The following is a 13,997-nucleotide window of genomic DNA, read 5'->3' as shown; positions in this document are numbered from 1 at the left end:
AGGTACAAACTTTCAGTTATAAGATAAATAGGTCCTGAGGATGTTATGTGCAGCATGGTGACTATAGTCAATACTACTGTGTTGTATATTTGACAGTTGCTAAGAGAGTGGATCTGAAAAGTTCTCATCACAAGGGAAGAAAAAGATTTGTAACTGTGAGGTGACAGATGTTAACTTACTAGGGTAGTCATTTCAGAACATATACATATATCAAATCATTATTTGTATGCCTTAAACTAATGCAACATATGTCAATTATATCTCAATAAAACTGGAAGAAAAAAAAAGACCTATCATCAGGTTACACAGAAAACAGAAGTTGTTGACAAGCTAACTCATTTTATGGCCAAAAAATTTCCTTTGTTTCACAAGTTTCAGAAACTCCTTTATCATAAACTCTATTATAACTTTTACAGCATGATTTTCCTGCCATCTCCCCCTACTCTCTCCCTCTGGACCCACCTCCCTATATTATTCCTTTATATTGAGAAAAGGTGGAAAGGAGAGGTCATGTCAGATTGTGGAAGGCCATGATGTCAGAATAAAATGACCAGATTTAATCATGTAATTAATATAGAGCCATTAATATTGTGAATATTGGAAAAACATAAAATCATATCATGAAAATGAGACATTTTACAACATTCACAGAGACTTCTGAAAGCCCAACACTTAACGGTACTAATGAATCCAGGGATTTTTATTCAGAAAAACAAATGATAAGGTTATCGATGGGACTGAATCAATATCCTAATCTTCCCTGGTCATCACTGTTGGATCGACCATGGAGGAGAAGAGACCTGAGCTGGAAGAGACTGTAGAACTGCATCCCACAAGACGCCACCAAAACACGTCCACACGCCAGCCCAAGAGCGCAGGGACCCCGGCCTCTGGGCAACCAAGGGCCTCTCTGTGGTCCGTGTTTTAACAGCAGGATGATGATGATGATGGGAACCCCCTCATCAAGTTTCCTCTCTTCAGACTACCCTCTAGTCTCTCCTTTACAGGTTTGATTCCTTAAGTCTGAATAAAGACATAAGAACCTATGGGTTCCAAAATGCTGCAACTCCCACTTCTGGGTATATAAGAGGAGAAAGAAGAAGGTGTTAGGTTATTTAATTCACCCCAAGAAGAGAAATTTGAAATTAAACTGTTACAGATGCTGCTAGAAGTCTGTCCACAATAGAATTCTATAACAGAATTTAGCAAGGAATACAGGTTTTAGGACACAGGAAACAAATAACTTACCTCTGTGGTTCTTAAAGTTAGAAGAGTGCTGGCAACTCAATAACAAGATGACACTTGTATCTGCCTAGGTTTTGTATTTTTCTTGGGTCCACTCTTCTCACAGCATGGATATGATTTATTTAGACTCTCAAAGAGCTTTTGATAAGGTTCTCACAAGTGCCTGTTATTGAAACTTGGTAACCGTGGTGTGAAAGGAAAAAGTCATATCAATGAACTAAATGAATCAAAAACTGCTTGAGAGGCAAAGAGGCAAAAAGCAGAGATAAAGGGCCAGTTCTCATGGGGTGAGATGTTAATGACTGAGGGCTCTCCGGCTTTGCAGTAGAATCTGAGTTTTATTTAACTAATGACCAAGAAAGGAGAGCGCAATTCTCATTCCCCTCTTCTCTGCATATCAGTCCCACACACAGAGGCCCCACTGATTGAAGGAGGAGATACAGGCAGCGTAGAGAAGAAGTGCTTAAAATCCAGGAAAAAGCAAATAGGTAATGAATGCAGACTCATGTAGAGATCCCCAAAGGAGAAGGGAAGAGGAATAAACATAACATCAGCTGAAGTTTTTTTCTAAGAACTTTCGCTTGTTTGTTAGTTTTTTAATACAATTTTTAAAGGTTACACTCCATTTCGTTATTACAAAATATTGGCTATACTCCCCGTGTTGTACACTACATCCTTGTAGCCTATCTTACACCCTATAGCTTGTACCCCCCACTCTCCTACCCCTATATTGTCCCTCCCCCACCTCCCCACTGGTACTCAGTTTGTTCTCGATATCTGTGAGTCTAAGAACTTTGATATATCTATGCTACATGGAAACACAAGGGCATTTTCAAAAGACAAGATATGGTATTTGAATAAAAGTCCTTAATTTATTGGTTTGATGAGAGCAAATGTTCCATACTGAAGAACGGTTCACATGGGCATTGAGATCCACAAAGACCACAATCTATTCCTATAGATTGAGAAGTTAGATGTAAACAAAAGTGAAACTGATAGCAAAGAGTAAGAATTATTAACTTTTTCTGAGGCAAACTTGAAAAATTGATACAGGTTTTAACAAAAGTATAACCTGACATGAATGGAATAGTTTGAGAATCAAATACTCTAATTGGTCAGCATTAATCCTTTATGACTCAATCTGCCATTTTCAAAACATCATCATGACAAACTACACAGAGAGGCTCAGAAAAGCCAACAAACTCTTGACTGAACCTCCCTTATCTCAGTTTCCTTATCTGTAAAATGGAAATAATAGAACTTCCCTCACGGGATGATTATAAGGGTTAAATGAGATCATGTATGTAGAGCTATTCATACAGTAAATGTAAAAAATGATGTTGAATTATTACTGTTAGTATTTATGATAGACTAAACCCAAACACTGACATGCCACAGAGAAGCAACTAATGCAAGCTATTGTGACGTTCTTATTTGTATCATTGTTATGATGCAGTACTTAGTAAGACATGTGAAATACTTTCAAACGCTTTCAAATAAAGAAAAACATAGCTTTAAAACATATTTCCACTAACCAATTTTGTAAAATGAAAGATAATTATAAGTTAATCTAAATAAGCCAAAAAGAGCACCACAAAATGACAGATAAATGCTAATAACATATTAATTCTTAAGGGTGCAAACAGTAGAGCCAAGCTTACCGTGTCGATAGTATTTTAATAAGCTCTTTTCTATTCTGTACCCGAAGGCGGTTAGTTCTATACTTGGAATCATCAATCAGTTCAGGCAAATTCAAGATCTAAAAGGGAAAAAGAATTTTAAAGTGTAATTCACAAAATTTTTTTGTACCTGCCTGTGGGTACTAGTGTTCAGGACCTACCACTCCATCCTCAAGACCATTCCTTGCTGGTCTTTATACTTCTTAACACAAGGATATATAGAGGGAAGGATCATGCAATTAGGATGGGTCATGCTGGTGACTGGCTTTCTCATTTATAAGAAGTTTTTCCTACATTTAAGCATGTGCCTACATACAGGAAAACTGAAAAAGAGTTATCAGACCCCCCATAATATCTTGTACCCATTTATGAGAATATACGAAAAGAGTTATCAGATTCCCACAGTAAGTCTTATCTAGAGGAAACAGAGACAGAGGTACAAATTGGGTAAAACTGACCTAATTCTAAGAACCAATATCATAAGTGCAAGTCTGCACTTACATCAAGCTCATAATCAACATATATCTTGCAGGTACATTCACTTATTTGTTCCACATGTAAATAAAATAATATCTGTCCCAGTAGTCCTATCCAGGATGTTGTACAAGGTGCTAAAATAAAGGGGAAGCATACACACTTGCCCCAAATGCTCACCATTAAAACAATGTCCAATTAAAAGATATCCCTCCTATAGAAGTGTCCCTATTTTTCTTTACTATGACTCCCTGAAGGAATAACAAATAGAAATGCTTTTATATACTTCCTTTTTTGCTCCTCCTCAGTAAAAAGAAATCTATCTTGGAAGTCCCAGTGGACATCTTGCAATTTTAACAAGACCGTAATGAAAGTACCAAGTGGATTTGGAATGGAAAAGAAGTTTTAAAAAGAATGTGTGGAGGCAGTGTTTGGCAGTTGTGTTGGAAAGTCAGAAGGAACATTTATGGGCTAGGGGCAGGCCATGTGGCCTACAGAAAGCTTCACTACCTCTATTAATGTATTTGCCTTAAATATAAACATTTAATGGTTTCACTTGTTTCCCACAGTTTAAATAAAGTCAATCCATTAATCATCTGACAAAGGAGAGAGAAGTGAAGAAGATTCCCTGAAGTAAAGAGAGCATCTCAACGGTGTAATTTCTCTTTCACATGTTTCACTTATTCATTTCCTTTAGGAATAATAAAGACAGCATTACTCTCTCAGATTTTAAAAAGTGACACCACATACAGTGCCCTTTCTAGAAACCTCCCTGTCACCACACCTGATCCAAGAATTGGCCTCAACGCTTATCCAGGAATCAAAACACACCCTCCCCCACCAAGCGTGAATAAGTCATTTCAAGAAAAAGCAAGTGCCTTCACTAGATCACATGTTACATTTATAAATGTGGTCTCACCCAGAATACACTGTAAGCTACATAAAAAACTACTCAGTGTTTGCACTCAATGGTAACTGGGGTGCACTCATGTCTCCTTCTCTGAATATGACTTATTGGACCTCTTTTCTCTTTGAAAGTTGGTGTTAAATAGTGGGTAAAGTAATTATCCTTCTGTCTTCACCTATGCCAGCATTCAAAATCTTTCTAGAGAGACTGCTTCAAGAGCTGTGGTCATAACCATGCTTTAGGTGCTTGAAAGAGAATGCTGCCTGGGAGAAAATGAAACAATGTAAGTGAAAGTGCTTGACATATTAAGCATTAAATAAATGTGAAATATTCCAAGTAGGTACTGTTTCTCCCCAACGAGATACTAAAGCATGTGTCTGTTCAAAAAAGAAGGATGGGAAAGAAGGGAGAATGTAGGAGAGATTATCTACTTAACTTTCATTTCTCAAGGATATTTCTATTGGATATAGAATTCTGCAGTTACGGTTCTTTCCTTTTGGCTCTTTAAACACGTTGTACCACTTCTCTCTGGGTTCTGTAGCTTCTGACAGGAAACCTGCAGTCAATTGAGTCAGTGTTCCCCCAAATGTATCAATATTACATCATTCTCTCTGGGTGCTTTCAAATGCTTTTTCTTGGTCTTTAGTTTTCAGCAGTAATATTTTGATGTGCTTGGGCATGGATTTATTTGGATTTATCTTATTTGGGGTTTGCTGAAATTATTAAATCTGTATGTTTTTAATCTTTCACCAAATTTGGGAAGTTTTCAGCCATCGTTTCTTCATCGTGGCTTCAATTTTTTTCAGTCTGTTCTCTTTCTTCTTTCCTTCTGGGACTACAGTGACCTAAACATTAGATTTTTTGGTTACTGTCCCACAGGTCCCTGAGTATCTGTTCTTTCTTTCATTTTTGGGAGGGGACTATCTTTTTTTCCTTTCTTATGTTCAGACTGAATAATTTCTATTTAACCATCTTCAAGTTCCTTGACTGTTTCCTCTGTCACCTCCATTGTGCTACTGAGCTCATTCAGTGAGGTGTTTGTTCCTGTATTTGGTTGTTGTATTTTTCAGTTCTAAAATGTCCATTTGGTTCTTCTTCAAATCTTCTATTTCTTTTCTGGACATTTCTACTTTTCTATTTATTTTAAGTATCTGCGATGCTTGTTGGAGTATCTTTATAATGGCTGTTTTAAAGTTTTCATGAGTTAATTCCCACATCTGTATCATGTTGGCATTGGCATTCATTGATTGTCATTTCTCATGCAGTTCTGGTTCTTCATATGCTGAGTAATTTGGGATTGTATCCTGGACATTCTGAATATTATGTTATGAGCCTCTGAGTCTTGTTTAAATCCTACAGAAAATTTCTGTTGTGATTGTTTTTAGCAAGCAGTTCACCTGGTTAAGTTCAGACTGCCAGTCCCAACTCACCTTCTATGTGCTTTGGTTCTACTGTTAGTTCAGTTTTCAAAGCCTTTGCAACTGCTTTTTGAACCTGTGCCCTACTTAAGGGTCATGCTGCAACCTGGCAAGTTGTCTATTTGTTAATAGTTCTCAACATCTTTGGTGTCCTGACTAGGACCAGATCAATGCATGTGCAGCTCAGGGGTGAGCGCAGGAGTTCACAAACAACTTCAAGGATCCCTTGCTGAAGCTTCTCCCTCTCTGCATCCTCTTTCCAGTTCCCTAGAGCTCCCCTCTAGTGACCCTACACCCCAGCATACTTCCAGGGCAGAGGCCAGTCAGTGAGAGGGCAGAGGCAAAAGCATCAAGGATTCACCCCTCTCTTTTGGGATCACAGCTTAGTGATAAAAGAAAGGGCCCCTTCCTCAGAGTTTTGGCTCCTGTTCATCCGCTGCTGCCACTACAGGACTGCTTGGAGGCTGGGGTGTGAGAAAATGAGGAAGGGGACAAAAAGGGAGGATGTCCACACTCTCTCTGACATTAGACTCCACTTTTACGCTCCTCACACCAGGAATGAAGGGCATCTCCTGGAACTCAGCTCTGTCCCCTGGTGCCCACTTCCAGGTTTCAGACTGTGTTCACGTAAAGGAATAATCAGAGGGAAAAACCAGTAAACTTACTGCCAGTTTAAAGGTATTTCAAATTCTGGTATTCCTTCCCCATTTTCCTGCTATTACTTACTTTCCACAGTCCTCATACAGATGTTCCATGCATTCTGTACAGGTTTTATCACTGTGTTCTGTGGGTGAGACAGGGAGAAATGTGCTTACTCCATTTTACCCAGAACCAGAATCTCCACACCTAGTTGCTAGAAAGACCATTTATCAAGTTCATACTGTGAGCCAGGGACTGTACTAAGTGTTTTACTTATCTAATCTAACTTTTAAACAAAACCCGTAAGTTATATATTAGTATAGTTATGTATTATAACCTTCATTTTATCATGAGGACACTGATGCTTAGCAAAGATTAAGTACCTTGCCAGAGATCACCTGACTGGTTTCAAGACTCACAGAATGCCCTAGAATTAAAATGTCCTCAGACCACCTGCTCCAAGATCAACTATAGGGCTTGTTAAAATGAAAGTTTCCTGTGCCCCACCTCACATACTAAGTCAAAATCTTTGGGACAGGGGCTCGAGGAGATTTCCTATGCATACTAAAGTTGAGAACCAATGTCTATTGCCTCCAATAAAAGAAACTTTCAGTCTAGATGACTTTTAGAAGGATGTCAGTGTACCTCAAATAGGAATATATACCCAATAGCGTTGGCGTCAATCAGCTTAAAATAGCTTCCATGTGCTCATGTGCCCGACCCTCCCGCATCATGTTAAGGGACATAAAATAGGGCTTGTTATAAGCCAAGTTTCACTTTATATGCAAGAAGATTTTCTGAAGCCCAAGCCTTGAACCCAAAGCTCTTACTGCCACTCTAATCCCTGACAGTAAGAGTATTCTAATAGGGCCCCTCCCAACGAAGTTATTAGTCAACCAGTATATCAAACTCTCTCTTGGAAATAGACTGGGCGTAAGTAAATTCTACTCATTCATCACAAACAATACTGCCACGTTTCTCCCCAGGAGGTACAGCAGCCCTGTCTTTCATGATGGACTTTACGTGGCAAAATAATAATTTTGATAGGCTCATTGTCTAACTTGGGGTCCTCCGCTTCTACAAGGCCAGCCTGAACTATAATACCCTCCGTAATAGACAGAGCTGAATAAAAGATACCTAGAAAAAGCTCGCTCACTATATATGGGAAGCGGGAGAACCTTGCATCAAATAAGGAAACAGATGATGTTTTTTCCTTAGAAAAGATTTTTAGGACAAGTTTACATGTAAGGGTATAATTATGAAGGTGAAAAACTCAATCAGATTGCAACGTTTGCTGAAGATGCCTAGTAAATGATGTAGATAACATTAAAATCCTGTACACATAAAACTTTTAGTCTGAGGATCTCAAAGAGTTTTATAGACATTGCCTTAATGGCTCATAACAGGGATTATCATTCCTAACTCACATATGGGAAAAACAAGGTCAAGTACGCCATTCTCCAAGGCCCTCTGTAGTCTCCTTTTTAAAAAACGTGTCATAACACACCATAACAATAAGTCATATTTTAGTACTAAAACTGATGGCAAATATTCTGCTTTGAAATAAAAATCTTTTTCAAAAAAACGTTCTTATGGATATTTATGAGGAAGTTCAAAAGTTTTAAATTGATCAGCAGTAATGAATCAAAAATAAAAAGAATTCAGTGCAGCTATTTTCAACAGTGAAGAATATGTCAACCAGTAATTTCTACCCCCTCCCCCCGCTGATTCTGGAGAGAGAAAACTCCAAAACATATGGCCCAAGAAGAAAATCTGTCCTTGTTTATAGCAATGAACTGGCTTTTACATCTCTGCAGCTAGAGTACGCAAATGACTTCACAGGCAACGGCTTCCGTATGTTTTATATTTTTAACATTGACCGTTCATAATAAAGGTTCTTTGATCCCAGATCAAATGTTTGAATCCATTTTCTCTACACTTACTCAGTCACCATTATAAAAGCTCCCCTCCTTCCCACCTCAGATGTTCCAGCCCTTCCTGCAATTGGAACTATCTCCATTTGTCACCTTCTCTGCGGTACTTCCCACCCCTTTGCTGTGGTTTTTAGCCGTGCTCGTTAACCTCTCATACGAAAGAGGCACAGCAATAAATAATTTTTGTACATAATAAGTTAACTACAGTAAATAAGGTTCCTCTAAGGAATTCACAGGCATCTTTATTAAAACTGAAAGCTCATGGTACAAGGAAAAAAAAAACCTTTCCCAACCAGTAAAAAATCCTCAACAGGTAAGGCCTTTCCCTACATGTTAGAAAAATAAACTTTATGTATATATATATATATATATATATATATATATATATATATACATTTAAACTAGATTATTTGCCTGGGATTAGAACTCTAAAAAGTGAACTGAAAACTAAAGCCTTGAATAAAAACAAAAGACCAGAGTCTGGATAAATAATAAATACATCAAATTGAAAAGAAATGTCCAAGCAATGCTAAAAATTGAGAATATCTTCAACATAAAATTACTTTAAATAATTCCAAGGCCTTTATTTAAGGCCTTGTTTAGGAACAACATTTTTGGTTTTGGTTTTGGTTTTTGACTGTGTTGGGTCTTCACTGCTGCACACGGGCTTTCTCTAGTTGCAGCAAGCGGGGACTACTCTTTGCTGTGGTGCACGGGCTTCTCATTGCGGTGGCTTCTCTTGTTGCGGAGCATGGGCTCTAGGCCCACGGGCTTCAGTAGTTGTGGCACGTGGGCTCAGTAGTTGTGGCTCGCGGGCTCTAGAGCGCAGGCTCGGTAGTTGTGGCGCACGGGCTTAGCTGCTCTGCGGCATGTGGGATCTTCCCGGACCAGGGATCCAACCTGTGTCTCTTGCATTGGCAGGTGGATTCTTAACCACTGCGCCACCAGGGAAGTCCCCAGGAACAATATTTTTAACATGACAATTGCTAAAAACTTAAAACATGAATTTTGCAGAAAGGTACTCATTAAACAAAGACTAATTTGAAGAAAAAAATTAATTTTCTAGTGGTAAGTAAATAAATTTGGTAGTAGAATAACTATATTTGGGCCTAATTATATCTTGTGGGGTTTGAAAAAGAATAAGAAAAAGAAAGAAGAGAAAAAAATCTTTTTCCTTCCATATCTTGGCTATTATTATATGTAATGCTGCAGTGAGCACAGGAGTGCATATATCTTTTCAAGTTAAGTGTTTTCATTTTCTTCAGATATATACCTTTAAGTGGAATTGCTGAATTGTATGGTAGTTCTATTTTTAACTTTTTGAGGAATCTCTATGCTGTTTTCTGCAGGGGCTACACCAATTTACAATCCCACCCACAGTGCACAAGGGTTCCCTTTTCTCCACATCCTCACCAACATTTGTTGTTTCTTGTCTTTTTCATAATAGCCATTCTGGACAGGTGTGAGGTGAGATCTGACTGTGGTTTTTATTTGCATTTCCCTGATGATTTGAGATGTTGAGCACCTTTTTTTTTTTTTTTTTTTTTTTTACTTACTACTATTGGTTTATTATAAAGGATACAACTCAGGAATAGCCAAATGGAAGAGATGCACAGGGCAAGGTATGAGGTGGGAGGGTGCAGAGCTTCCATGCTCCACTACCCTCCCATCACCTTGCTGTCTTCACCAGAAGCTCTCTGAATCTTATAGTTCAAAGGTTTTCATAGAGCTCAATCTCCAGTCCCCTCTCCCCTTATTGGAGGTTGGTAGGTGGGGCTAAAATTTCTAACCGTCTAATCACTTGGTCTTCCTGGTGACCAACCCATCCTGGGGATATCTAGGGACCCCACCCTAAGTCACCTCAGTAGCATAAACTCAGGTGTGAGTGAAAGGAGCTTGTTGTGAATAACAAAAAACACTTCCATCATTCAGGAAATTTCAAGGGTTTTAGGAACTCTGTAAGAAATCGGGGACAAAGCCTAAATATATTTTTTGTATTTTACCACTTCATAGAAGTAGAAAGAAAAAAGAAAAACCCACTTCTAACCTACCACCCAAATATGGTCTGTATTAGCATTATGGAATACTTCCAGGCTTTTCTGTGAATTTTGAGTACTATATTTATATTAGCATGGCAAACATTTTATGCTAATATTTATATTGAAAAAACTTATCGCTATTGCTTTATGAATGTCACTCAGATCTCATCTTAATGTTATTTCTTCAGAGAGACTTTCCCCTGAAAACCCAGCCACTATTTTAACACAGTAGCCTATTTTAATTCTCTGCATGGCACTTACCATGGATCGCTTTGGAGTTTTGTTTATTTATTTATTGTCACTCTCCCACTGAGCATCTTTCATGTACCTGTTAGCCATCTATATGTCTTCTTTGGAAAACTGTCTATTCAGAACTTCTGCCCATTTTTTAATTGGATTGTGTGGGTTTTTGCTATTGAGCTGTAGGAATTCTTTACCTATTTTGGGTATTAACCTATAATCAGATATATGATTTACAAATATTTTCTGCCATTCAGTAGGTTGCCTTTTCATTTTGTCAATGATTTCCTTTGCTGTGCAGAATCTTTTTACTCTGATGTAGTCCCACTTGTTTATTTTTCCTTTTGTTGCCTTTGCTTTTGCCAATAAATCTTCACCAAGACTGATGTCAAGAAGTTTACCACCTATGTTTTCGTCTAAGGATTTTATGGTTTCAGGTCTTATTATTGAAGCCTTTATTCTATTTTGAGTTAATTTTTGCATATGATGTAAGATAGTGGTCCAGTTTAATTCATTTGCGTATGACTGTCCATTTCCCACCACTATTTATGGAAGAGATTGACCTCTCCCCATTGTATATTCTTGGCTCCTTTGTCATAAATTAACTGACCACATATGAGTGAATTTAGTTTCGGCTCTCTATTCTGTCCCATTGATCTGTGTGTCCGTTTTTATGCTAATGCCATACTGTTTTGATTAGTATAGCTTTGTAATATAGTTTGAAATCCAGGCGCATGATGCCTTCTCCCTGTTCTTCCTTGTTCTTCTTTCTCAAGATTACTTTGGCTATTTAGGGTCTTTTGTGGTTCCATACAAATTTTATAATTGTTCTCTTTCTGTAAAAAATACCACTGGAATTTTGATAGGGATTGCACGGAATCTATAGATGGCTTTTGATAGTAGTGACATTTTAAAAGTATTGATTCTTCCAATCCATGAGGACAGAATATCTTTTCATTTATTTGTGTCTTCTTTAATTTCTTTCATCAATGTCTTACAATTTTCAGTGTATGGGTCTCTCACTTCCATGGCTAAATTTACCCCTAGGTATTTTACTCTTTTTGGTGCAATTGTAAGTGAGCTTGTTTTCTTAATTTCCATTTCTGATAGTTTGTTATTAGTGTACAGAAACACAATAGATTTTTGTATATTGATTTTTATATCATGCAACTTTGGGGAATTCATTTACTGTTCCAATAGATTTTTGGTGGAATCTTTAGGATTTTCTAGCTATAAAGTCATATAACCTGCAAGTAGAAGCAATTTTACTTCTTCCTTCCCAATTCTGATAACTTTTCTTTCTTTTCCTTGCCTGATTGCTCTAGCTAGGACTTCCAATTCTATGTTGAATAACTATGGTGAGAGTGGGCATCCTTATCTTGTTCCTGATCTTAGAGGAAAAGCTTTCAACCTTTCACCACGGAACATGATGTTAGCTGTAGGCCTGTCATATATGACCTTTATTAGGTTGAAATATGTTCCTTCTATACTTAATCTAAGACTTTTTTATTATGAATGTTGAATTTTGTCAAATACTTTTTCTATGCCTATTGAGATGATCATGATTCCTTTCTTTCATTCTAATAATATGATATATCACATTGATTGATTTGTGTGTGTTGAAACATCCTTGCCTCCCAGAAATAAACCCCACTTGATGATGGTGTATGATCCTTTTAATGTATTGTTGAATTAAGTTTGCTAATAATATTTTGTTGAGAATTTTTACCTCTGTGTTCATTAGGGACATTGGCCTGTAGTTTTCTTTTCTTGTGGTGCCCTTGCTGGGTTTGGTATCACAGTAATGCTGACCTTGTAAAATGAATCTGGAAGTGTTCCCTCCTCTTCTATTTTTGGAAGAGTTTGAGAACAACTGGCACTAATTCTTCTTTGAATGTTTGGCATAATTTACCAATCTGGTCCTATACTTTTGTTTGTTGGGAGGTTTCTGATTACTAATTCAATCTCCTTACTAGTAATCAGTCTCTTCAGATTTTCTATTTCTTCATAATTCAGTCTTGGAAGGTTGTACATTTCTAGGAATTTATTCATTTCTTCTAGGTTGTCCAATTTGTTGGCATATAATTGTCCATAATAGTCCCTTGCAATCCTTTGTATTTCTGTGGTATCAATTATGACACCTCCTCTTTCATTTCTGATTTTTTTTTTTGAACCTAGCTAAAGGTTTGTCAATTTTGTTTACCTTTCAAAGAACCAGCTCTCCATTTCACTGATCTTTTCTGTTGTCTTCTTAGTCTCTATTTCATTCATTTCCGCTCTGATCTTTGTTATTTCCTTCCTTCTACTAACTTTGGGCTTTGTTTGTTCTTCTTTCTCTAGTTCCTTGAGGTGTAAATGTAGGTTGTTTATTTGAGATTTTTCTTGTTTCTTGAGGTAGCCATCTATCGCTATGAACTTCCCTCTTACAACTGCTTTCACTGCAACCCATAAGTTTTGGTATGTTGTAGTTCCATTTTCATTTGTCTCAAAGTATTTTTGTTATTTCTTTTAATTTCTGCATTGATCCAGTCATTTTTATAGTTGCAGGTTGTTTAATCTCCACACATTTGTGATTTTCCAGTTTTTTTCTTGTAATTGGTTTCTAGTTTCATACCATTGCGGTCAGAAAATATGCTTGATATGAGTTCAATATTCTTAAATTTATTAAGACTTGTTCTGTGGCCTGACATATGATTTATCCTGGAGTATGCTCCATGGGCACTTGAGAAAGAATGTGTATTCTGTTGCTTTTGGATGGACTGGTTTTTTATATATCTGTTTAGTCCATCTGGTCTAACTTAAGACCAATGTTTTCTTATTAATTACCTGTCTGGATGATCTATCCATTCATGTAAGTGGGGTAGTAAAGTCCCATACTATTATTGTAATGATGTCTAGTTCTTCCTTTAGCTCTGTTAATATTTGCTTTCTATATTTATGTGTTCCTATGCTGGGTGCGTAAATATTTACAAATGTTATATACTCTTGTTGGACTGACCCCTTTATCAGTATGCAATGCCCTTCTTTGTCTCTTATCACAAAAGTCTGTTTTGTTGGATATAAGTATTGCTACCAGAGCTTTGTTTAGGTTTCCATTTGCATGAAATACTTTTTACATCCCTTCACTTTCAGTCTGTGTGTGTCCTTACATCTGAAGTGAGTCTTCTGTAGGCAGCAAACATATGGGTCTTGTGTTTTTATCTATTCATCTACTCCATGTCTTTTGAATGGTGAATTTAGGCCATTTACATTTAAAGTAATTATTGATAGGTATGTACTTATTGCCATTTTGTTAATTGTATTCTGATTGTTTTCTAGTTCCTCTGTTCCTTTCTTTTTCTCAGAAAAAAAAAATCCTGGCATTAAAAATCCCTTTAAAACGACATTTTTTCCCTTTTTGTTTGGACTAGTAGACATGTCAA

General features: G+C 37.2%; 1 protein-coding gene across 16 annotated transcripts in view; it reads right to left on the bottom strand.

The window, feature by feature from the left end:
- The window catches only part of SUGCT (succinyl-CoA:glutarate-CoA transferase), an 806,218-nt gene that overhangs the window by 548,511 nt on the left and 243,710 nt on the right, over positions 1–13,997 (bottom strand). For all 16 annotated transcript variants that reach the window (XR_008617466.1, XR_008617468.1, XR_008617464.1 and 13 more), the window contains one exon: positions 2,907–3,004. Coding sequence is in view for 7 of the 16 variants with exons in the window: in XM_055085091.1 (XP_054941066.1) it covers positions 2,907–3,004 (98 nt within the window). In the remaining 9 variants the exon portion in view is untranslated. The remainder of the gene's footprint in view (positions 1–2,906; positions 3,005–13,997) is intronic.

The sequence above is a fragment of the Physeter macrocephalus genome, chromosome 5 (assembly GCF_002837175.3).
Source record: "Physeter macrocephalus isolate SW-GA chromosome 5, ASM283717v5, whole genome shotgun sequence".
NCBI classification, from domain to species: Eukaryota; Metazoa; Chordata; class Mammalia; order Artiodactyla; family Physeteridae; genus Physeter; species Physeter macrocephalus.
This window is presented reverse-complemented; position numbering and strand designations above follow the sequence as displayed.